The following is a 26,990-nucleotide window of genomic DNA, read 5'->3' as shown; positions in this document are numbered from 1 at the left end:
AGGGCAATAGATTTGAGGATTGTGATAGCGATCATACCAATGAGACCTCGATGCCTCAAAAACCCTACATAAAAATCCCTGGATGTTATGGTTTATCGAGAAAGGGTATCGATAAACCGGTTAGACTAGCACATTCTATGTATGCGCAATGGAGAGGATAGTGGGGATAGCAAAAATACAAGTATACAACCATTAATAACATTATAGTAGTTATAATACTCCTTATATGATTAGATCTTTATCTTCTTGGAAGACACATTCGAAAAATAATTCTCTTTCAACAATTCTTCAAGGTCTTCTTGTTAAATTGAGAAGGTTGTTTATGCTGCCTCGTTTATACCAAAAGAGCTTGTTAAATTTTGAGAATATATATTTACTAGTGAAATGTCCTTAAGGACGGTATCATTAATACACTTTTACCGGTAAAATATCATTAAGGACAATGTCATCGACACAACTCCAAGCTTTGAATAATTTCCGTGTGTTCCGTGATTATTCCAATAGTTTTCTAACATTTTGAACCATAAAATTCTGTCGGCTTCACATTTATTTAATAAAAACTTAGTCAAGTTAGATTTTTGTGCTCATTCAAACTATCTGTATGCTTGCGAGTTTTCATTCCGGTCCTACAAATTGAGCTTCCGAAAGGGGTGCTCGACTCCTTTCATTTCATATCTCCTCTCATGAGACATAGCACTTTGATTGAGTTCACCCAAATTTGGCACACACTCAAAGTTGCTAACTAAAAGGTACCAAGATTTTGGGCAACCCTTGGCACCATAAATTCCTAGGATTAACAAAAGAATGTAAGCTTAAAAAAGGAAATTAACCCCATAATGTCTTATTTCCTACAATTATCCACTCTGAAACAGAGTACCTAATCAAACTTGTAATATAATAATTAAAAACCAAATATAAATGCCTAAACATCTTTGAAAATATTCTCTATCAGCCATCAAATTGACAGCTTATGCTATTCATCATTTAAGAATGTCACCTCCCAGACAAGTGAAGGGACAAATTTTCCCTCAAATCTGAAGCAGTCTTGTCGACGGATTCACAAACCTCTTGCCCGTACCCCGGGTCGTGATGATGAGATGATAGAGGTAACTCATCCAATACCTCGTCTTCCATGTCGATAATAATGTTGTGGAGAATGCAGCATACAAGGATAAACCTAGGTAACTTGTGCTTATCAGGTCTCCACATCATTCCGTGAATCATTTTCCAAACTTCTTTCAGCCTAGACAAGGCCCTTTGTGCCACGATACGAGTTGCAAAATGCCTCTTATTGAACTCGGCTTTAGATTCCGAAAGTTCTTTCCCTTGATAAGGAGTTAGAAGCCAAGGTAGCAGGGGAAAACCAGAATCACCAACGATATATTCCCGTACTTCTGCTTCTTCAGATAGATTTATCTTGTTCCCGTTCAACCTCTCTCCTTTCTCACAGAGTTTAAAAAACGTTGAACTCTGAAGCACTGAATTCTCATTCATTTTCCCAGGCAATCCCGTGACAATATCACGGAACCTCATCTTGGGGTCCACAACTGCTTGCAGAACCATGCTGTGGTTCTTATTCTGATCTAGCCATACATCAGCTGTCTGCTCGGAAGAGGATAGCATCATTGTAATATGTGTAGCATCGATCGCACCACAACAGTTTGGAAGTCCTTGAATTCTTTCAAACTTTGACTTTATCTGTGTCATATCTTCTTCCATTGTGGGCCACCGTAGGTGGTGAAGCCCCTTTTCCTCAATAGCCTCTATAAAGCGCCAAGTTACTTGAGACACCGTCGAGTGGTGGGTCCCAAACGAGTCACCCACTGAAATTAGTGAATTACCCGAGCTTAACCTCCTTAGAGCTAACGCTACTTGCTCAGGCAAAGACATGGGCTTGCCACTTGAAAACACAAAGTGGGCTGATTTCGCCTGCATGTGCTCCTCTGCAAGGGAACATATGTAGTCGAAAGTTCTTCTAGACATCTTGAAAACAGATTGGAACTTATCCAAACCTTTTGAAGGAGAAACATTTCCTGCAGAAAAAGATTAATTTATCCACAGCAGCAAAATAATAAAATTTCATGCTGTTAGAGCTTAAAAATTGTCAAGTTCAAGAACTTTGGTTGATTAAGAAGGCAAGGTAAAATAAGTAAAGTAATCCTGTTTGCTGTTATTTAAAACTATCATGCAAATACATATCTGAAAATGATTTTAAAAAATGGAAATCACACAGTTGAGTACATCTAACAGCACCATGTTTAATGTTAAGCAACATTGCACGATAAATCATTTGACTTCATGCAGTCTTCATTTTGGTTGAATTAATAGGTTGGTGGTTATGTTTGTAATAGTTTTAAACTACATTACTTTCACTGCTTGACAAGAATTTAAAAATTAGTTTCAGAAAATAAAAAACAGGCTTGCAAAAGCTTTTCAAGTTCTTCTGTACAATTTAGTTGGGCAGCAACTAAAAAGGGTAGTTTTCCAGAAGCTTCCATAATGGATCAAACCATTCATCATTTATCAGAGTAATCACAACTACGATCAACAAATGCAATTCATATGGCATTTTCTGTCAACATGGATATTTTCATGCCCTTGTGCATGAATGTGTTCCAAAAGAACATAAAAATTGAAGTATTCAACAGGGTACAGTCGAAAATGTGAGCCGATGCCTTTTATCACATTATTTGATAGATTTTCACATGTCTGAAGCTAGTTCTTCAGATCTCCATAACTAATTTAGATGAACGAGGGATTTCTATCTCTACCTTGCTTTGATATTTTCCAGCGTAGCATTATAAAAATCAAGACAATAAAGGACCATCAATTATCAAGGAACAGAAGATTAACAAGGAACAACAAATATTATTCTTTTGATCATTTTTTGGACTTCTGTTTTTCTTTGCTTTCCAACTCTTACTGTGACTGGAACACCTTTTTCCTGAAATATTTCTATTTCTTTTCTCAATATTTAACTTAAGGAACAGAAAACTATCTATTTGATCTTATCTTAAATGACTGGAAAAGAGCAAAACAGAATAGTATTCAATATATTACGACTTTCGTATTTCTTGAGTAGATAAATTGTTTAATTAAGAACCAATTCAAAAGATCTATCTCCTTTCACTCTATAAATTGAACCCTCTGTCCTACTCACCTCTATTAATAATATAATATGGTAAACAAGGGGTTCTCACAAAGTCTATTACTTCGCGTCAGGTCTCCATCTAATCTCAATTTCCAAAGTGCTAACTTAATCATCTGTCTCAACTTCTGAAGTGCTAACTTAGATATCTTCATCACCATTTTCATTTTCTTTCGACCTAGATTCCATGATCCTACATTGTTAGGTTTGTAAAGTGAGCTTCATTTGTACTTCTCACATAGTTCAGAACAAAAATTCCTTCCCATGCTGTCAAATATGGCACACCATTCTTATGGCAGTTCAAACTACAAAATAACCAAATTTTGACTAATTGTGCCCTCAAGCATAGGAGGCACCAGTGGACATGCAGAAGAAATACACAACAAGAAGCAGAAACCCTCCGTAGAAACTATTATTGTAATAATAATTTTTCTGAAAAAATATTTTGTAGCATATTCTTGTAGGGTCAGAAAACCTCCAAGAGTCTATTGATTACTTAAGAATGTAATAGTTACTGGAGACCTCATAAACCCGACATAAGGTGCTGCTCAAAATCGATTTTTTGAAAGAAAATAAAAACCATTGCTATTAGTATCTTTTATGGATAAAATAGAAAAACTTTATATGTGCCTCACACAACTGACACTAGTTTGAGGCTTCTTTTTGTCTCACAAAAAAGTGGACTGTCCATCAGTGGTTCTATGGAGTACATGAAGAAGTTATATCAGAAATCAATTCTACTAAAAACCTCATTGGTTTTAATTCTCTGTCAACTTTTTGCACCAAGTAAATTGTGGTTATCTAGCCACTTATGGCACTAAGCTTGATATAGACAAAGATATACTTGATGAAAGAGCTGATAAGCATCTCCTCATTCTAACCTTTTCTCATTCAAAGAAACTAAGCTAGAATATCTTATTGACTACTATTCTACCACTAACTAAACATCTCACTTTCAAACTCAACAGCTTTGTAGCTATAAATCTACATGAATATCATCATGATACCCATGCAGAAAGCAATGGCATAAGCACCATAATAGATTCTGGTAATATTTTTGTACTAGAACATTTAAAGGAATAATAGCAGCAGATAAAAATGGCATTTACTGCATAAACTCCTTAATCATCATCTATTGCCTATTAAAATAATAGGCATACATATTGGTTCAGCTACATCTCCACAGTAAGAATGGTAGTAGAGAAACTGTTGGTTTTTTAAAAAATGGAGCAGAAAACGTTGGGAGAATAATTTAAAATGACTCTCAATAATCTTATTAGTATAGAGGGCTTTAAATAGCCAACTTGAAAACAGAAAATCTGCAGAACAAAATTCAAAAACCTAAGTTATCTCAACTAAACTTATCTAACTAAACTAAGACTCCTCCTGCAACTAAACTACTTATTATTCTAGTAAATCTGCATTAACAGAAGCAATTTTCAGCAGAAACCTCTGTGGCCTTTGCTTTGGGAAATCCATCAATTCTCCTCTTAATCTACCCTCACAATTCAGTACAAAAAATGCCTCATAAATTTCATATTTTCAAAACATTCAAAAGTTAATTGATCTTTAGAGAAACCACATATGCTCAATATTTACGGCAAGGACATATTTTCAAAAGCTAAAATTAAACTGATCTAGGACAGGACGTTTCCTTTATCCAGTAACGTAGAGTACAGAATCGTCAAGTATGAGCAGCTTTAACTAACTGAAAAATAGCCTCATGGTACATAATGTAAGCAGCTAGAACATTTGTGGGGTCAACTTATAAATCTATCCATGTTTCATTCTCTTTTCACTAAAAACCCAATTTTAACTCATACTGAAAATATGAAACATTCAGGTTTAATGGCTTCACCTGAACCGTGTTTTATGTGTAAGACACTGAGAGGAACACAGCTAGCTAGCTAAAACAAGAGGACCACCATGTAATCAGCTGAAAGGGAGAAGAGTGATATTATTCTCCAAGTCAGCAATATTCGAACCATTTAAAAGAATGCAATGGCAAACCAAGAATCTTCCTTTCTAACTTCCATTTTCTCAGTTTATTTGCCATTATGTTGGGCTTTTCGGCAACCTTGTCTGATCTTGATATCTCCTTTAGTCCGAGTACTTCAGCCAAATGGCTTCCTTAGATACACCTTTAACCGAATCTGATATATACTAACCTAATCTCTATATGACCAAGCCAGTTTTGTTTGCAGCCAAGGGAGAGTAGAGGTTTGGACTGTACAACTCTGAGTTCATGGCTTCCATGTAGAATGGAAACTTTACATCCACGTGACAATACCAAACCAGAAACTGCTAAAAGGGAATGAATAAGTACGTTTGGTCATGCTTCAACATTTTTTACTTAAAAAACAAAAAAGAGAAAAAATTCCTCTTACAGCCTTTAATAAAAACATCATTTTCAAACAGCGCAAGGGAAAACAGAGAAGGAAACACATTTTCAAGAATGTACTAGCCAAGCAGGATGTTTTTTGGTCATTAATCATCACCTATTATCAGTAGATGTTACCCAAGGATAACAGACAGAAACTCTCACGTGCAGGTGAATCTCACATCAAGATCTCAAGCCAGCTAAATATTGTAAATGGTTCTCTAAGGGATGAAAGATGAGCAGGTTGGTTATAATTTGGTTGAAGCAACAAAAAACTGCTTCCCTAAGCATTACGGGGTAGAAAGGTAAGGAGTTACAAAGCTTTATTGGAAGTAATTGTGCATGTGGAACTTGGTCAATATGTGAAAAGCCACAGGCAGGAAATAACATATCACTAACTGCCCAAGCAGATAGCAATTCTAGCAGCCAACCACTTGTAGAGCCTAAACACTTGCAAATTTCATTTTCGGCTCTACAAGATTTAATTGTTGGATAGCGGGTTCAATTTATCAATTTAAGGCTAGGTCTAATACTGATCTTCACCGTCTAGGCTAACAACTGGGATTACTTAAAATAAGCTAATGATGAGTTGATCACTTCACTCCAAATTCCATGTTTCTAAAAGATTGTTTTCTTTCTCCTTTTTTTTTTTTTTTGGTTGGCAACTTGGTTTAAATTCTCAAGGTCTTCTAATTATCTTCTCCAGATTTTCAGACTTTCAGCTCTAGAATAAAAGAAACAACACATCAACCAAAACAGAAGAATAAATGTTAGCTGTAAATTAGGAGCCATAGGTGTAAGGAGAGTCTTAGTTATCACTCATCAGTTTCCTACTACTGTGAACACAAAAAAGAAACTATCTTGAAACCGAAGAACCAAGACTTATAGTTGATATTGCAAAATATGTAAGCTTCACACCAGCCCACGTACACTAAAAGCAAAAGGATCATGACTACATTTTTATGGTAAAACATTTTTTTTTTTTTTTTTTTTTTTTTGCTTAAGTGGTAAAACATAACATTGACGCAAAGCAACTTTTATTGTAAAAAAGAATGACACTGAGTATTATGCAGATAAATTTTAAAAACTCTCCTCTATAACTTGAAATTAGGTAGTAATGTTCATAACACAATGTGCATCCTACCTGCATTTGCAAAGTGCTCACATTGTTGATTAAACACATGAAATTCTTCAAATGGTTTTATCAATAGAAATAAAATAAAAATTCATAATACTCATATGAACACCACTTATAAGTACCATTTAGCAGTCCAAATATGGATTATTTGACAAGAAAATCAGGGATAAACTTATCAAAGCACATATTGTCAGGTCCTCAAATGGCACTCAATCTTTTGCCCATCTCAAACAAGTACACTGCACATGCTACTAACTCAAAATAGCTTAATCATAAAAAGGAAACTTCAACAAAAAATTAATGAAAATCAAGACGCCCATACCAGGACGAACTTAATAAAGTGCTCCAAACTTTGTAAACATCAACACATTTCCAAATCCGACTCATTGATGTTACAAACGCATAATAATTAAACTCTTTCTAGCTTTTTCTCTTGCATCATTTGGTAACTTAATGAATCAATTATGTTAGGTCAAACAAGAGCATTGTATATATCGAAACTCGTAAACAAAATGCAAATTAGGGATCTTTTTAGTTCTCAATTCGCAGCGCATTGAGAGAACATAAACACGTAACATCAATCAAAACGTAACTAAAAACACGAATTCAACAATCCACAAATCAAAATTCCTACAAGACATGATCAAAGGGAAATCAAGAACCACCATTCAATACATCAAAAAGGCAACATTTTTCTTTTCCGCACATACACAACAGAAACAAGAGCATTCTATATATCGAAACTCGTAAACAAATGCAAATTAGGGATCTTTTAGTTCTCAATTCGCAGCGCATTGAGAGAACATAAACATGTAACATCAACGAAAGGTAACGAAAAACACGAATTCAACTATCCATAAATCAAAATTCCTACAAAACATGATCAAAGGTAAATCAAGAACCACTATTCAATACATCAAAAAGACAACATTTTTATAACACATACATAAAAAAGACTAATGAAAGATAATAACTTTACCAGCAATTCTTTTGGATAACATCTCCCACCAATCAGCAGAGCCATTTTCTGAAGACCCAGAAGCTAAATACTCCTTTTCAACTTTCTTGTCTACTTTTCTTTTCTTTTTATGCCCTCTAACAGGACCCATCACTCAATTCAATCAAAACCCACAAATCTCACTTGCTTCAAACAAACAAAATCACAACAACTTCATTAGAATTCAAAGATAACACAAACCCCATTTCTTCATAAAAGTCAAAAAACAACAAAGAAAGATCATATCATATATATATATACAAGTGTTGAATAGATAAAAACATGCAAGTTACATATGCAAATAGAAATAAATTCACTTACTTTAAGCTACTTTGATGTCAATGGTGTGTGTGTTTTAGGTTGAGTGGTATTCTTGAAATGTTTCAAAGCATGCAAAGTGCATATATATTGTGAAAGAAAAATAGAAAAAGAATAGACCAAGAAAGTGTATATTGTGGGTTTTTTGACATAAAAAGAGTATACACTAGAGAACAAGAAGAGATAGGGAGAATGCTTTTTATGGAGTATTGGTTATGTTGTGTTTGTTTTTGCTTAAGACAATGTGAAAGACATGAAAATCTGATTCAAAGGAAAAAAAAGAAGACTTGAATGAGACTCTCTTTACAATGGTCAATGCTCATAGATTTCAGAGTTAAAAAACAGACAGAAATATTAGCGTAATCAAAGGAAGAAAAAAAAAGGGTTGCTATTTGCTAAGGTAAAGTCAGGTTGTCGATATTACCAATTTGTAACTATTCTTGCTAGATCCATAATCTAGATTAAGGGGTAATTTAGAGAGAAAGAATATTGCTTTTTTCTATTTTTTTTTTGTTTATTATCTCATTTTTTTCTTATATAAAAAAATGTGTTTTCTCTCTAGGAGTTCGAACTTTTAGGCGCATAAGTTTATTTAATTTAACATGGTATCAGAGTCAACCTTGAACTTTTAGACTCACAAGAGGCATATTTAACATTGTACACTTGTGGTTGTAGATTAGTAGAAAAGTTAAGTATTTTGTGACTGAATCGGCGGTCCACTTTTTTTTTTTTTTTTTTAAGTAACAGATAAAAGGGTAGAAATGTGCCACTAAAAGACTTTCTTTGGAACAAAGATGGGCTATCAAGAACGTGGAGGAGCTTGTTTACCGTTAAAAATGGGATTTAGGATAACAATTAAATTTGTTTGAAAGTGGTTAAAAACAAGTATATCGTATTCGCTCAAACCCTTTTCTTGCAGTTAAATCGAGCAATGTGTGTGAATGCTAGTACGTAAATGGCGTAAAGTTAATGGACAAGAACAAGAAATAAGTAGAAAGCATGTGGTATTTCGTGTATTCAACAATGGAGTTAGGGTTACAAGTGAAGATGAGCAGGTACTATTCCTTCTCCAAGAAGGTAATTATCTATGCAAACCCTAGACTTTTCGACATAAAAGTACAAATGAAATGACTACTCAATAATACAAGTATCCTATCGAACAGTATCAGGAGGCTCGAGACTGACTGACATTGGACAAGAGTTATTAGGAGTGCATTCTAGCAGGAAAAGTGTCATGATAGGGGAAAAATGGTCCTCTGGCAACGACTTTATTGTTTATTCGACCACGGAGCATCCCACGTCCCACCGGTCCAAGACTTGCCGGGGGATGATGGTGTGAGAACCCCTTCGGGTTGTGATCGGGGACTTCTCTATTAACTTGAATAGGGCTTAGTCGATACCTCCACGTGTCGATCTATGATTGGTCCACATACCAAGCCCGAATTTCACTCCATACAGAGGTCAGATGGATAATGATCAGATCTAGTGTGCATCTTACTTGGATGGTAGTTAAAATCGGTGAGTCTCCCAGGATTTCCTCATTTGAGAACTCTAGGGAAGAGGATCAAATTTGCCTTGGAACGGATATATCCTAAACATTCCATTAGTATATACGAATGTTCCAATAAAAATACGTGTATGCATAAAGAAAAAAATCAGACTCCTCGAGATAAATGTATTAAAAGGGATAAATTTTAGTGGAGGGTGCTGATATGATTGTAGTTGGACGTGTTTCAAGAAAATATGTATTAATAGCATGACCGATATTTCAGTTGGTTCTATACATGTGACCCGCTATCACGAAAACAAATTACAATAGCTAAATAGTGATGGGCAATGTAAATCAATCTGTACCCCCAATTATTGTATCTAATCCTCTATGTAAGAAATTTCGCGTATTTTGACAAATTCAAGGTGAAAAACAGGTTTGACTTTTTTTCTTAGGTTGTCATCTGGTGTTGGGTATCCGCTTTGAGGCTCGACTAACTCGAAGTCGCGTCGAAAAGTTCCGAATAAAATACTACCTACCAAAAGCAATTCTATTTTGAGGGCTCAACTGCTCAAGGATGGGGATTCTTGCCCCCCATCACCACCTTAATTTGGTGGTTGCTCATGTTACTTCTTAGACCCATAATATATATTAACGGGAAATTAATTTAGAGAGAAGCAGTTTATTATTTTCTCATTAATTTTTGTTTTGTTGTAAAATAAATAAATAATGTGTTTGCTCTCTAATTAATACTACACCTTTTAAGATGGACGAAAGAGTTAGATGTAGTGAATTCAAGTTTTAATGCCATACATCAACCAAAAAAAATATGTGTTTGATTAAAAAAAGAAAAGGTAAACCTTAAATGAGACAATTCATACAATTAAATAATTTTCGATTGCTTTTTTTTCTTTTTTCTATTGCTTTACAAGTAACCGAAAAACTTTGCTTTAAATGAGTAGGTCGAGAGGCTAAGTGGTTGTCGAATACCACTACATATGTTACTATTTTTCAACTATATATTAACATGTACTTTGTGTTTAAAATAATGCGTGTCTAAGCCCAAAAAAAATATTAGTTCGTGCAGCCACAATCAAGCCCTGAGTTGGTCGATGTTACCATTATAAATTTATTGCTTAAGGGGATAGATAAGATGCTAGTAGCTGCTATCCAATCATCAATCAATTTGCTAAAATTCCAGTTATGTTAGTAATTGATCTATCTATTTGTATTTTATTTTACCTAATAATATGTACAATTTTTTTGTTAGCTTTACCATGTCAAATGACTTTACTATTAATTCAGTTGTAGATTGACCTGCGATTGTAGAATTGTTTCTTTATTGACTTATAACCATCTGGTTCAATAAAGGTGTCGCGATTGAACCATGTGTGAAAAATTAGTATAACTAAATATCGGTATAAATTTCAAAGTTCATTCTTTCAATTCAAAAATCTCATTTGTTTGAATTCTGAATCTACCGTTACACCGATCATATCCTAGTTCTAAGAAGATAAAATGTATGTACAGATGTACACATTACACATATCAGACGTAAGACATCAGTTTTTATCCAAAAATTCCAGAAGAATGTAAACGATTTGCTTTATTTATAAATGACAAATATAAGAGAACGATAGAGTAAATTCCCCAAAAGGTCATTCATGTATTGAGATTTGCCTATAAATATCATTTTTGTTTCTTTACGGATCAGAGTATCACTACTTTCCTCAGAATATACTCAACATACAAAACCCTCCTTTTTTCTTAGTTGACATGCTATGCCATAAAATTCTATTTTTTAATAGTAAATTTATTTAAGTCATCAAATCCATGTAACTCAACCCAAGCCAAACCCATTTACCCAATCAACTCATGTCTTATATTCATTTAACCCAATTAGAGTGTTTAATTTATTTTTTAAATACATTTTATTAAATTAAAAAATTTAATCGTGTAAAAGATCAACTGAAAACTTTGAGACTAGAAAGGGTGATGAGCGTTTCGTAAGACCCGTTTATGAACTGAAGTAATTGCCTTTTTGTTCTTAGACATTGCAGATTATTTAGCCTTGCAGAATCTTTTTGGTTTGATTTTAAAAATAATTGAATTCCCTCAACACTCTCTTAGGTTTGATTTTTTTTTTCCCACCATGCTTCTAGCTTTGATAACATTAGAGAACTTTGTGTCAGTTCATTTTTATGAGAATTTGACATTTGAATCCAGAATTTATATAATAAGACATAGAGAAGCAATATAGATTAGTTAATTTACGTATCTAGCAGGAGATCCAAGTTAATTGATTGGCATACGATGCAGAATGCTTTGGTTTTGGTTTAGCTTACATGTAACGAGCAGTGGCGGAGCCACATAGAGCCGAGGGTGTTCATCCGAACCCCCTCGGCGGAAAAAAACACTGTTTTTACAAGATTAAAATTATTTTTTATGTATATATAATAGATGTTGAACCCCCTTAAGCTTGTTCGTATGTTTACTTTTTATATTTTGAACTCCCTCAACGGAAATTCTGGCTCCGCCACTGGTAACGAGTCTTAGTTATATTGATAAAAAAAAAAAAAAAAGAATTTTTGGTAACCAAGTTAAATGGAGGGCAAAGTTGTTCTATTTCTAAGAGTTGAGGGACAAATCTGAGCCAATCCACCAATGATAAGGGTATGTTTAGGACCAAGTTCATATAAGGACAAATTTGCTGTATTTCCCATAGTTGAGGGGCATTTTTGGCCCTTTTCCCATAAATTTATTATTAAAAAATAGAATTTTATGTGACATGGCATGCCAACTAGGAAAGAAGGAGGGTTTTGTTTGTTGAATATATTCTGAGGAAAAATAGTGATAGTTGGGCGATATTCTAATTCTAAAAGAAACAAAAATGATATTTGTAGCCAAATCTCAATACATGAATAACTTTTTAGGGAATATACTCGGGAACAATAAGTTTCAAGCATTGAAATAAAGACACAAAAATGTCAAATATGTATTAGAACACCATTTTCTCTTTCCTTTTTAAACTAAACGGAAATCCTTTCCTCATTAAACTCTTCATGTGGATGCATCATTTAGCCTTTTTGTTTCCCTTCCCTTCATTTAGTTTTGCTTCAATTGCAACTATCTTTTATATAAGCGCTTTTTAGGAGTAAAAATTAAGCACAAGGGTGAAATATTACTACTCCCTCCGTTTTAATTTATGTGAATCTATTTGACTAGGCGCGGAATTTAAGGAAAAAGAGAAAACTTTTGAACTTGTGGTGTAAAATGAGTCACATATATAGTGTGTGGCTATAAATCATTGCATAAAGATTGTTTATTTCCAAATGTGGAAAGTGGTCATTCTTTTTGGCATGAACTAAAAAGGAGATACGTTCACATTGATGGAATACAAGCATAAACAACGGAAATAAATAGCCAGGATCGAACTTGCATGTAATATAGACAACACATAATCACAGATTTTAATCAAACATAAAATCAAGACCGCGACCGCTAATCGAACCTTCAATCACGAGCAGAAACAATCTACGAGATCATCTTCCAGTTCCACAGTCTGCAGTCTTCTTCTATATAACCTAACTAGCCTTTGGACTGTGAATACTTGTGTGCGCAAGTATTACGGCTCAGGAAAAAACGCCTCTCTTAGGGCTAAAAAGCATATTATATTTAACCACGTTTTAGGGTGCAAATCCTAGTTTAAAATGTGTGGGCTTGCTTTTCCCCAAAGAATATTATTTTTCAAGTTCAAGAATAATTAGGCATAGCAGGGACCACTGATTTAATAACGAAGCTTCCAATTGTGGTATTAATTTGGAATATGAATGAATTAATCCTACCACAATATATTACAATTTATTCTACTAAAAAATTGTAATTGCACTCTTCAGTTTAATTTCGAAATCTTTCATTAAATCTTATTTAACTCCCCATGTTAAGATTACGAGATACTAATCAATTAAATTAAATTACTGACAATTTAATTCATTAACTAATCAAATCCTTTATATTTCCGCTTAACTTATATCATGTGACGGATACCAAATCTACCTGCAGGGATTTCACATGAGACTTATAAGCATTCATAAGGGGGTATCATCAATCTCAAAGTCGAGATATGGATTCTATCAACTAATTATTATTTCACAAATGTATTTTGCCATTATCCAATTTACTAGGAATACATAGACCCGCAATTGAGTCGTACCTTTTAATAAATCAAAATAATAAACAAATCACATTGATCGTAATAATTATATCAAGATTAAGAGTATAAGTACATTTAATGAACTAGGGAATTTATTTTATATATTCAGTACAAAAACACTTATCTCTACTTAATCCGTTCAATACATACAAAATGTACTAGCACAAGAAGACGGAACTATACCGTTCCCATAATAAAGATACATTATATTTAATCTTGTGCTACAATTATACTGATGGATTTGTCCAATTTTCATCTTAGATTGTGAACATAAACTTTATACTTATAAGAACCAATGATTTAATCTTCCGTGTATAAGCTAAACTCTATACACTAAATCATCTACTATATAAGTAAATGACATACATACTAGTACATGATCTATTTAACTCTTTATTAAAAATTGACTAAATAATTGTTCTATAATAAATACTATATCCAAACACATGATTAATAGTATATATCCCAACAATCTCCCACTTAAACTTTTAACCGTGACAATTGTTAGAATATATATCATATACAAATGCATGATCAATGGTATATACCCCAACACACAAAATTGAAACGGATGAAGCATTATATGTAAGCGTCAATCCGAAAAAGTTAGGCCAAAAAGTGACTAACTTGTTCCGATTTTTTCACTTCGGGTGGGTCATTCCTATTCCACTTAAACACTTTTTGCCACTTGGACATTATTTTCGAGCAAAACCAACACCGATGCGTGAAACAATTTCAAAATATAATTTTTTATTTTTTACGTGGATTAAGTGACCAATTAAATCAAAAAAGAAAATAAAAATTAACTAAAAAGGTAAAGTCATCTTCATTTAAATTGTGCCAACTCAATTAAATTGTGTCAACTCATTTTAATTGTAAATGCAATAATTTGTAAATTCGAAACTATGGAGTTTTGACCATTAAAAATTGAGGACGCCACGACCGGATCTTGTCTCTCTTTTTTAGAATATAACAAGAACAACAATGGATGTGCTGAGAAATCAACGAAATGGTGGCGACCCCAAACATTTTTTATTTTTATTTTTGCTTTTGCTCGGAAAACGCCGAGAAGCATCAACAAAAGTCTCTTTCTAAGTGGAATAGGAATGACCCACCTAAAGTGTCTAAATGGAGAAGGAAGGGCGGGGTGGAGGTGGGAGGCTATTTGGTGAAGAAAGAGACCAAATTTATTTATTTATTGTAATTTTTATTTTTTTAATTAAAATCCACATGTCTCCATTTCATCGATGGTTGTTTTGGCTATATAAATGCATGATCAATGGTATATACCCCAACACACAAAATTGAAACGGATGGAGCATTATATATAAGCGTCAATACGAAAAAGTTATCGTCCTTACACACTATTTGATCCTATGAAATTTCTCCATGTGGATGCTACTTTTCCTTTGTATTCTCATTTTTTCATCATTGATTTTCTTAACACAATTTACCTGGGTCTTTGTAAATAATGGAGTAACTTTTTGTGGATGTCTTCTTATCTCTTATTCCATCTGTTTCCATTTACATGAAATCATTTTTTTTTTAGTCTGTTTAAAAAAATGTCATCTTTTTATAATTAAAAACAAAATAGCTTTAAAATTTTTCTTTTGCCCTTAATGAAATGATTTATAGACACACAAATGTTTAAGGTTTGTTTTAGATCATAAATTTAAAAAATCTTTCTTTATTTCTTAAACTTTGTCAAACTTAGTGCCACATAAATTAGACGGAGAAAATATTAGAGAAACATATATTTCAATAATCACTTTGAAGAAGTTAAAACTACGTACCTTGAATTTTGGTGATTGTATGATGTCATATTTTATTCGTGTTGAATCAGTGAGATTCTTATGTAATTGATTTTTTTTCCTAGCTAACTTTATTAAACTGATAAGAAGATTTTGTGAACACTTTTATCCACAAGACTTATCAACAAAAAATGATTAATGTACCATTAGATTAAATTAATTGCAAAAAAAATGCAAATTACTACTCCTCGAAAAATGTTACACAAATTATTATATTTTTCAATTAGAATTACCATTCTGTATCATGACACGGGCCCCATCGAACTAGTAGCTTTTAGAACTGTATATCTCAATTATTAATTTTATTTTCCATCTACATTTTTCTTCAATAAAAACGGTGGAGTAGTAGGTTGTGGATTATAAAATTCCTTTTCTTATGTGCCGTACTTCTGCAATTGTACTTATAGGGAGAGTAAGTATTTAATTAGTCACCGAACCATTCCTTAAAAAAATGAATCCAGTATATTTCTAGACATAATTTAGTTGACGTATCACGTATAGTTGCAAAAGTTATACTTCAATGAGAAAAATATTATACTTTCCTTTTGAGCTTGTTGGTATGCCAATCTCTAGTAGTATAGAAGAAGGTTTTTTTTAGTGGGGTTAGAACTTAACGACTAGATTTTACTGATACTAGAACCATTCAATGCATTCATTACAAAGCTTGATTTGCCGAGGATATATAGTACGTAGACAATTATTTGGAAATGAAGATAAAGCAAAAGCAAGGGGTACCTCACAAAAAGCAAAAGCAAGGGGTACATCACAAAACATCATAAATTAGTTACTACAAGAAGGTTAGGCAAAGAGAAAATAAAATCTCTTGCCCTCTTACAATTTGAATAGAAAAAAATAACATTTTCAAATCTTTTATGTATTTCTTTCAGATTTCTTATGTGTAAAAAAATGAAGACCTCTTGTAAAAGGGTCATAAAATTAAAAATAGTTTGTAAAGGACAACAAACCCATTTCTCTCGACTAATTAAAATATTGATGTCACTTGAAGGATTTCCCCAATGTAATTATGGATTTTCTGTTTCTTTGTTCTCATTGAAATTTATTTAACAGAAGAAATAAAATGTTTAGGATGATTCTAATAGAAAATATAATATTATCCTGTGATTAAAGTATAGTATTTCATGCTTTCAGTTTTTTACATAATCATTTAACATTTGTTATCTACTATAATTTAAATTAGTATCGCGTAGGACAATTAAAAGGCTAAGGATTCCTTGCCAGGAAAGATTTCTTCATTCCTAAGATTTGAACCCGAAGAATTTGAGTAAGGGCGTAGGATCGTCATCTATCTCACCTCATGTTTTTCCTATTTTGATTAGGGAAGTCATTTTTTCCATTTTTAAGGAATTTATTTTCCTAAAAAAAATATTTTTCAAAATTTTTGACCAATCGAACTTGACCGAACACACCCTTACTATGATATTAATATATACTACAGGGATAGTTTAAGTCACGAGGAAATAACCAACAATGTTTTGACAAACACAAAGTATAATCCACGTCATTTTGAAGATTCATCTTTAACACAATGGAAGGATTACTCCCTTGTAACAGCTATAAAGTATTTTACTTGCATATTAATTGGTAATCAGAAAATGAAGCAAGCGAGTGTTATAAGACCAAGAAAACATTGAGAAAGGAAATGCTAATAATATTGCAAATTTTTAATATTGGACATGACTCACTCAGTTAATTGAGATTTGAAAAAAGTAATATTTGAAGTTGAAAAAGTGTGTGTAGAAGTTTGTACTTGAACATGAAAACATTTGAAGTTTTGGCATGAAAAATAAAAGAAAAACTTGAAAAACCTCTCTAAAACCTATTTTTTTTTTCAAGCTTCAAATTCTATATTGCAAGTTTAAAATTAAAATAATGAGTCAGTTTGTTAAACAAATACTTATTTAAAATAATATTCAAATATTATTTCAAATCTTTAAATTAAAATCTATGACCCGACGACCGACGAGAATATTTTTTTATTTTTTTTTAGTTTCCCACTCAGTATCCGGTATCCGCATTGGAGCCCGACTATATCCGAATTCGTGCCACGTAGGACCTTATTTTGGGGGAAGCGCTACCTAATAAAGAATTTTTCATACCCAGGGCTCAAACCTGAGACCTCTGGTTAAGGGAGGAACAACCCCATCCACTGCACCACATCATTTGGTGGTTAGTCCGTTCAAATTCACGAAAGAGGAAATGACCTAATAATACTAGTTAACATTCTATATTACAAACTATAGAGATATTTTTTCTTATTTATAAAACATAACAACAAAATTTACAAAATATACTAGATCTAAAAAATTAAAAGGGCAGCCCTCTTCCCCATTCTCCTTCATGCACAAATCTGGAAAAATTAAAATGCAGCCCTTCCCCTCCCCATTCTCCTTCACCCCATATTTCTTCATCTCCCGACAACGACTCTTCTTCCCCACCCACTACCTCACTGCCGATAGTGCAACTCCGACTGAGGCACCCAGCACGTCCAGCGGCACCACCACATTGAAGATCGTCTCCTCTCGTTTTGGTCTTGCAATCTCTGCCACATTCTTTTTATAATTAATTATTTAATTATCATTAATTAACTCATCTATGGTGATTTAATGGGCTAAAAATAGAGACGGGATTCAGAGAAATCAATGGTGGAACTGGTAGTTCAGGTGTTTGGATCTCAATTGTTGACTATCCCATAGTGATATTTGGTTGAAGAGTGGCGGAGGGCTGATTTTCAGAGAAATCAATGGTGGAACCTTAAGCTTTACCTTTCTCCACTGACGTCACCGATGAAGCGGTTCCATAGATCCGGGAGAAACAAGAAGAATGCAGAAGAAACGAAGATGCAAAGCAATTACTGCTTTTGCTGACGAAGATGGATTAATGCTTTTTTTTTTTTTTGATGGGGTCGTGTTATTAGTGATTTAAGGTGGTTTTCATGGTAGAGTGGTGGTTGACGACTCAACAGAGATATACATATTTCATACCGATTTGTCCCAAAGAAGATTAGCAAGCGGAAAACTGAAGTCGACTATGTTTCACGTGAATTTTAGATCTCTAGGTGTTGAATAATTAGGAGCTTGGGCAATGAATTGTATGAATAATGGTAGAATCTTGACTTATTTAAAATATAAAATTGAATGAATATTGGTAGAATCGTGACTTATGTTACAGAAAATTATATTTCAAGTTTTCTATATTGTTGTAGTTGTTTTAATTTGCATGAACATTGTATGAAAGTTGTATACAATGTTGTTGTATTAAATTTCATCTGAATTTCGAAGCGAGTTTCAAAATTATATTAAATTTGAATGAAAGTTGTATACAATGTTGTTGTAGTTAATTTCATCTGAATTTCAAAGCGAGTTTCAAAATTGTATTAAATTTGAATGAAAGTTGTATACAATGTTGTTGTATTAAATTTTCAAAACCTAACATGAACTTTACACAAATTTTATACAGCTATATACATATTCCATACTGTTTTTATACAGTTTTCATACACGAAAAATGTGAGAATTCTAAGCCTTGAGCAAGATGTAAATATTTCATACAATTTTCATACACAATTTTGAGCGAAATTTTTAAGCCTTGAGTGAGACATACAGTTTTCATACACAAAATATTGAGTGGATTTTTTAATCTTTGAGCAAGATATAAACATTTCATACAGTTTTCATACACAAATTTTGAGTGAATTTTCCAAGCCTTGAGCGAAAATTTTCGTATATGTTTTGTAAGAAATCTATTGTTATGTTTTGTAAACTGAAAAGTATCGTCATATTTTGTAAATCCTATTCTTATGTATATGTACTTCATTCTCTCCGAAAGAGAAAATGGCTAAAACTGTTAAGAATCTGACTATTAAATCAAGAAGCTGATTTTGCCTATTTTCTGTAAACATGTATATTTGGACATATTTATGACAGGCTCAAAATTGGAATAATTACTTGGCATTGCTACCTCTAAGAGGTAATTATTGATAATAACTACTTTTTAATTTATTTATATTTAGTAGCTACAGTGATTCTGTAAATTACCATTCATAGCTATACCAAAATACATTAGGTTCATGACTTGTATTTCTCCCTCATTCCTCTCTTCTCCCTCACCTCTCTCTCTCTCTCTCTCCGGCCAAATACTTTTCCCTCTCTCCGGCCAAATACCTTTCTCTCTCCCTAGTGCCTCTCTCCGGCCAGATGTGGTCAAATCCGAATAAAAGTAGTGGAGGCATAGTTTTGTGCTATAGGTGATTGATTGAAACAGTGACCACCTCGTAATTACTTCATTTTTTATAACCTTACTATTCTATACCCTGTAACTATAAGATTTCAAATAAACAGCAATAAAAACTCAAATAAAATCTAGAGAATTAGGAATGCAAATTAGGGTTTTGGTAGAATTCAGGAGCTTACAATTCGATTTCGCTGGAAACTCGCCGTCCAGAAGCAGTGGCGTTAACTTCGCCGCCAAAATGCAATTGAAATTGGGGCTGAATGTTTAGTCGGATTTTGGGTCTTTATTTGCGGTCCATTTGTAACAACATGAGATCTTTGAGTAACAAACATGAGATATTCATCATATTTTTAGTGTATTTTTTTGTATTTGACCGGAATCCATGGCTTCTTCTCCTTCTTGTATATTAGAGTGTATTCGTCATTTTTTTAGTGTGTTTTTTTTTTTTTTGCATTTGACCTAAGATTTGACCAGAATCCATGGCTTCTTCTCCTTCTTGTATCTCAGATCTGAGAGTATTTGAGTGTATTTCGTCATTTTTTGAGTGTAAATATAAGTTTAATGTATTTGGTTGGTTTTATTTTATGGCAAACTAGATGCATTTGACTGTATGTGTTGTTTGAATGATCTATATACAGCCAAATACAACCAAAACAAAAGGATAAATCAATATATAAATACAATAAAATATACAACTCTGTCGTGTATTTAAATGTCTTTGGAATGCAATCATTTTGAATAAATATGTATTCAGAGAAATTAAGGTTGCATGTATTCAAATACAGTCAAATACACGTGACATCAGATAAGGCTGGATATAACTAAGCAGTGTATTCAAATACACTCAAATACAACGAATTTGCCATAAACTACCTACGAATTATAAATTGATAAAAGATAGCTACTAATTGTTAACATCCCTTAAAAGGCAGTTATTCTTGTAAGTTGCCCTATTTTCAAAGGGTCATTGGCACTTATGGCCTTATTATGCGCTGGTCTTTAATTTTTTACCGCGTAACGAATAACTTTTCAGGGGTATAAATTTATATTTTCACATCATAATATCAATAAATTATATCTTGCGCTCTTAAAGAATTTATGCCCACTAGCCATAAGTGCGATTGCTAAATGGAAAAAATAAAGACCAACCCGTTTCAAGGGGAAACTTTTTAAAGACCAGGCCATTTGAAGGGGAAGTCGTGCAATTTCTTTATTTTCAAATCTTTTTTTTTGGGCGGATCGCCCTTCATGTGGGGTGGTCTTTAATTTTTTCCCTTCAAATGATGTTCTTTAAGTTTTACCCTTCACTCGAACCCCAGCTTAGTAAAAAAAAAAAAAAATCTCGCAAGGCAGAATTTAAGCCTCATGTGCAGCGAAATTCTGCCTGAAGGGCAAAAGTTAAAGATCATCTTTTTGAAGGGCAAAAATTAAAGACCACCCCGCGAAGGGCAATCCTGCAAATTGCCCTTTTCAAATCATAACTTGGATTAGGCCTTACGCTTTGGATTAGGCCTTACGCACATCTCAGCAGCAAGGGGGGAGGGTATTTTGCCAAACAGTGTATTTCTCAGAAATAGCGCACTAGCACAATTCCATTTACTAACTCTTTACAAGCCAAATAAAGAATAACCCATTATAAAGGAAAGAAGAGAGCTCTATTAACCAATTAAGAATACTCCTTTTGAAATACTATTCACAATTTTCTAACATAAAATTCCTCTAATGCACTTTTAAAGTTTTAGGATAACTAACATGGCTTATTTTAAATGGAAGGCGGGTCAAGGGGCAATGGAGAAGTGCTCTGACTTTTACGGGTGCTCACAGTTCGAATCTTGGAACCAGCCTCTCCAATGATGAGGTAGAGCTGTCTACATTTACATTACCCGAGCTCGCCTGTGAAGGAGCGTTTTGGCAAGGATATGTTATTGATTCAAGCAGCCGCGAGCTTTCAAATCAGAGCACATGTAGTACACCGGATTAACACTTGAACTGACATGCACCATAGAAGAAAGTATCCGAAATTGTCACAAGACACAGAATTAACAGGACAACAGATTCTATGCAGTGATATGATAGCAACGTGAAAAAAGGTAACATAATGTCAGTATGTACAAGATAGCATGCAATTCTCTAGGTAAGAAGCAGTCCAAGCTTTCTTGGAGCATAAACAACTGTTTCCAACCGCATTCTTTTTGGACTCTCCATTTAACGCCTGCAAGGAAGATAACGTACAGCCATCTGATTAGACGCACCAGTGGTATATGCAGTGCTATTTTAGTTGTTTTACTACAAGAAAAGGTAACTCATGCTTCATATAATGCATGAAAGCTGACAAAACAAATGCAGAGAGCTTTGAGTTGGAAACTACCATAGTTGAATTGTCTCATTTCAGCTGACATGCACATGAAATATTAAGAGAAAGTTCTCGATTTAATGAACGTGAAAAGAGGTGTTTAGGTGCGCTCCATGAGTTGTTGGGAACATTACTTCCAGAGAAAATATGCCGTATATGAAGGGAATATAGAAGAATTGAAGCTTTAGTGCTTTGGCTTACCTTTCTAGTCCGAGTTTTCTGCATTCAGGGTCTCATCATCATTCATGAACAACAGGAATCTTTTAGTCCATTGCTGTTTTACTGAATCAGGAATTGGTGTTCCAGCAATGAAAGGATTCCAAGCATCCCCTTTAGGACTAGATAGAACCCAATTTACTTTTGCTGGTGGAGAAAGAAATGAGGATTGGTCCAAAGTTTCTTGAGCAATGTTTCTCTTACATGGAAGAGATCTCTACAAAGGCAAAAAAGGAGACATATTCTTGACATCAAAAAAGATAAAATGTTATGCTTATATTGAGCTTCTGGATATTAGCTTACCTTTGCTGGATGTTGCAACTTAAACATCTTGGACAGTGGCTTATTTTCTTTTAATTCTTCTAGAGTAGCAGACAAAGGAACATGTTCTCTCATTTCCGCCAAGTATCTCAGTGCTGCTAGTCTGGATCTAAATTTTTGTCCAGTTCCTGGTTCATAGTAATACTGTACAGGAGGATAATAATAAACCGGTTTACAATTTCATCAGATTGGCACATACCAAAACAAAGAAGGAAAAGGCGAAAAGAAAAATCTTTGTCGTAAATCATAATAGCCAAAACGGACAAGAACAGCATGTTAATAGATGAAACTTCATAAACTCAGAAAAAGAAATAGACAGAAGATGAGAGCTAATAACTGCATTAATATGCTTATATGTGAAAATACCCTATGATGATTGATGATGCTTCAGAAGTCAAATCAGTGCGTTCTAAACAAGGTAAAACTGAATTATAGAATAAAGTAGACAACAATCAAAAGAATTCCATAATAATTTCTCTATGATAAATTTTGTAAAAAGCAAAAGCATGCTCAAATAGCTCTTCGGATAGCACTCCGCATAACGTGCAAAATGAAGCACGTATATGATGTTTAGTAAAAGCTTATGAAAAGGGTTAAAGTATTTAGAATGATTCTATTACCACCCCGCCTCAACTCCCACTATCCGTCCTTAGGGGAATGCTCTTACCTTAAAGAAGAAAACTATACTTAACAAACTACTGGAAATTTTACCTCGGATCCGTTAATGTACCATGGTTTATTAGACATAAATGATAGGGCCAATCTGAGAAAACATAACAGCAGCCTGATATCAAGGTAGATAAAACGAATTAACTATTTTGAAGGACAGGAGTGTACCTTATCCACGTTGCTTCCATCTCTACGTGGTACCTCTTCTATCACCCAGCCATCAGGAAGTTCACAGGGAAAGTTGGCTGCACTTGTTGATGGCACAATTGCCCATTCATCCATACTCATGAACTGAAATTTCGTCGACATCAATTATCAGGTTTCCTAATAATTTCCCTTACGAAAAACCATAATTTGTTTTCTTCTCAAATCTAAGTCCATTGCTTTGTTACAAATTTCAATTTTCAATTACAAAAACAAGGGGAAGAAGAAGAGCAACAACATGACCCTCTTCCTTCCCACCGCCCCCATCCCAAACCCAAGATAAAAAAACACAAGAAAAAATGTAAATAAAGTTAAAGAAAACATATCACTATAATAATGATTCAACACACTCCATCCACACAAAAAGAGTTAGAAAAGAACTGAGGGCGAAAGTGTAGCCAAGTCTGACCTTTCCACCATAAATAAACGTCTTCCGAGATAGAGAACTCTGTGAAGGATGAATACTCCGTGGATGAGCAAAACAGAAAAAAACACCACGTAAAAAAGAAGAAGAAAGGAGATTCATACTCAGACATCATCAGACTAGAGAAAGTACTAAATCTTTGTGAAAATATTCAACTCTTAGACTTGCCTTAGGATAGCCTCTCATTACCGATGCCCTGGTTCTAGGAGCAAATATTTCACCATTCAATCGTCGTTCGACTTCTCTCAATGATCTGTACTTTAGTCCAGTCCCAGGTTCATAGTAGTACTGCATCACAACATAATATATGTTTTAGAGCATGATGTGATAAAAACACAATTGACTTGTTGTATCTTTATGACACAACAGAAACGATCTAAAATAGTCAGACTTGTAAAATTGAAGGTCTAAATCCATGCTTCAAGGTACAGACACATAATTCTTTCATCACACGCGACATAACCTCAGAGACAAAGCCATAAAGATCTCATATTTAAATCAATTTTTAATTCAATTCAGCTTTATTCTTAGTCCTGGTTAGTCTTTCTCTTATTCATCAGCTATAGTGTGAACCTACTGTATGACGTTCCCAGGGACAAATTACCTAGTTGTCTACTAACATTCAAATTTCATGAAAAAATGAATCAAAACAGGTTTTGTGATATTAAAAATACTCTATGCATCAAAATAAAGAAATAAAAATGCAAAGAAAGGAAGAACTTAAGTTTGATGCTATAGCAAAACTCAACCTTTAAAATGCCTCAGTTACAGGATAACTAGCAATAACTTCAGATGATAGAAAGTTAACATCTCACCCACTTTTTCTTCGGCACAATAGATGCAGACTTACCGGTTTGGCCATAGATTTTGGCTCAAAGATTTGAAATAATATTTGGAGATTATCTCAAGTAAGCGTTTGTTTATACAGTTGTTACCAAAAAAAGCGTTTGTTTATCAAATTGGCACATCACTTCAACTTCAAACTTGAAATATAGAATTTGAAGTTAAAAAATCAGAATTTTAGAAGTTTTTCAAGATTTCACTCACTAAAATTCAATTGTGTTTTCATTTCCAAATACAATTTCAACTTCCAAATACCCTTTTCAACTTCAAGATCAAATGCTACTACTTTTTTTTTTTTCCAAATTTCAACCAACTCACGTCCAAATGCCTAGTATAGTTATATGTTTTGTGAAATTCTCAACCATGTGAATATGTATATATTGTTGCGTGCTCGCACTCGTTTTTAACATGCTATATCTGCTCCCTAAAGGTTGGAGAGACAAAAATCATACGACATGTTACCCTGTCAACTTCAATTATCCCCAAATTGAATTAATTAAGCAATTTACAATATCTTTCTTCCACTAACCCAGTTCACCACACCACCCTAACTCAAAATCTCATGGCCTTAAAGTGACATTCATCCCATTTTTCTCTTGTTGAAAGTTAACAAGCAGAAACAGTGAAGTAAAAAGATAGAAGGATCTAATTTGTATACACTGATAAATGTAAAGAATTTGTATACTATAAGTGAATTTTATCCTATTACACCTGTGTTACTTGTCTTACTTTTTTAAAAATTCTAATCTCATTTATCATAGACTGCAATGTCACATGTGGTAATTTATTTATACTGCCAGGGGTTGTTTGGTAGGAGGTATTAGAGAAAATAATACTGATATTAGCTTTGGTATTATTTAATCCCTTGTTTGGTAGTGTTTGCGACCTATGTATAAGTAAGACCCTATTCAGTACATTCTGTTATACACATTATTCAGTACTATTCTTATACATATATAGTAAACCAGCATTAACAATACCATGTAGTTTCTATTCTAATAAACCCTATTCAGTACTAAAAAAATTATGCAATGCATGTTACTATTTACTACAACAAACCAAATAGTCCATAAAAATAATGTCCGCATAACTAATCTCAGCATTACTAATCTCTACAATACTAATACACCCTATTCAACACTATTTTTATACACCCTGCCAAACGACCCCTCCCTTCAGTTATAGAAATTAACTTCAAAATGGAAGCAAGTATATGCAGCAAAAATATTAAAAGGAAAAGTGATGAACTAGCAATAATAGTATCAGAATTAACAATGAAAATGACAAAAATACCCTTGAAATCCCTCAAAATCTTTTTTCTACCAGCTAGTTTGGAGGGCATTTTTGTAAACAAGCAACTTCTCTTTAAAAATATGCCATGCATGTTATTTTTCATACAACAAACCAAACTGTTAACAAAACAATACCAAAATAACTAATCCTAGAATAACTAATTCCAGCTTAACTTGTCTTCAAACCAAACGACCATTTAGTGTATAAAAGTTCACTTCAAAATGGAAACAAAGAGCAAGTATATTTACAGCAAATTCACTTAAAGTAAATTGCAACATGTTAAAGAAGGAAAAGTGATGGACCCTGTCAACTCGATATCCGTCAGAGCGAGGCACTTCTTCAACACCCCAACCAGGTGGTAGCTTAAAGTTTGAAACAGAAGTGTATGGTGTAATGGCGGTGGTGGTAGGTGGCACAGTCATTAGTTGACCGTCAGTTTGGTACTCTGCACCGCTTCGATGGCGACGTGTCGGTGACATTGCTACCAGCTGCATTGAGGAATTGTGTTTTTCCATGCTTGTCTACAAGATTCTCAAAGTGACACCCACACGTAGTATAGTATATATATACATATATATTTTGTGCAAACTCTGTCCACCTGGTGGGAATGTAACAGCAAAGGTTGTTTATTGTTTTGAGCACACATTGTTTATTTACCTCTCCGTTTTAATTTATTTGTCTAGTTTGATTTGAAACAGAGTTTAAAAAAGTTAAAAGACATGAAATCTTACTATAATCTTAAACTAAAGATAAAAATATGTAGAATATATTAAAATGCTTTTAATTTTGTGATTCTAAACATATTACGTAGAAAATAGGAATTAAAAAGTTTGTCCAAAAAAAGATATTCTTTTTAAAACGAATTAATAAGAAAAATAAAACAAACAAATTGAAGTGGAGGGGGTATTCTTTTTTGTGGAAC

At 33.5% G+C, this 26,990-nt stretch overlaps 2 protein-coding genes across 3 annotated transcripts; both read right to left on the bottom strand.

Moving 5' to 3' along the window:
• Positions 1–807: 807 nt before the first annotated feature.
• LOC132065701 (protein ALP1-like) lies at positions 808–8,333 on the bottom strand. 2 transcript variants are annotated; one of them, XM_059459212.1, is made up of 3 exons: positions 7,985–8,333; positions 7,646–7,806; positions 808–2,033 (listed from the first exon to the last, which is right to left on the bottom strand). In XM_059459212.1, exons 2-3 carry the CDS (start codon positions 7,773–7,775, stop codon positions 994–996), a joined length of 1,170 nt encoding a protein of 389 aa, XP_059315195.1. In that variant the 5' UTR covers positions 7,776–7,806; positions 7,985–8,333; the 3' UTR covers positions 808–993. The 2 variants fall into 2 exon arrangements, with proteins under 2 accessions (XP_059315195.1, XP_059315194.1); XM_059459211.1 differs by having other exon boundaries at positions 7,646–7,810; positions 7,985–8,332.
• Positions 8,334–21,722: 13,389 nt separating this feature from the next.
• LOC132065700 (methyl-CpG-binding domain-containing protein 7) lies at positions 21,723–26,636 on the bottom strand. Its single transcript, XM_059459210.1, has 7 exons — positions 26,371–26,636; positions 24,101–24,220; positions 23,918–23,956; positions 23,473–23,595; positions 22,618–22,779; positions 22,300–22,531; positions 21,723–21,957 (listed from the first exon to the last, which is right to left on the bottom strand). The coding sequence occupies exons 1-6, from the start codon at positions 26,581–26,583 to the stop codon at positions 22,304–22,306; spliced, it is 885 nt and encodes a 294-aa protein (XP_059315193.1). The 5' UTR covers positions 26,584–26,636; the 3' UTR covers positions 21,723–21,957; positions 22,300–22,303.
• Between the last annotated feature and the right edge of the window lie 354 nt (positions 26,637–26,990).

This window comes from Lycium ferocissimum, chromosome 7, assembly GCF_029784015.1.
Source record: "Lycium ferocissimum isolate CSIRO_LF1 chromosome 7, AGI_CSIRO_Lferr_CH_V1, whole genome shotgun sequence".
Classification (NCBI taxonomy): Eukaryota; Viridiplantae; Streptophyta; class Magnoliopsida; order Solanales; family Solanaceae; genus Lycium; species Lycium ferocissimum.
The sequence above is the reverse complement of the archived record's forward strand: the minus strand, read 5'-3'. Positions and strand labels throughout refer to the sequence as shown.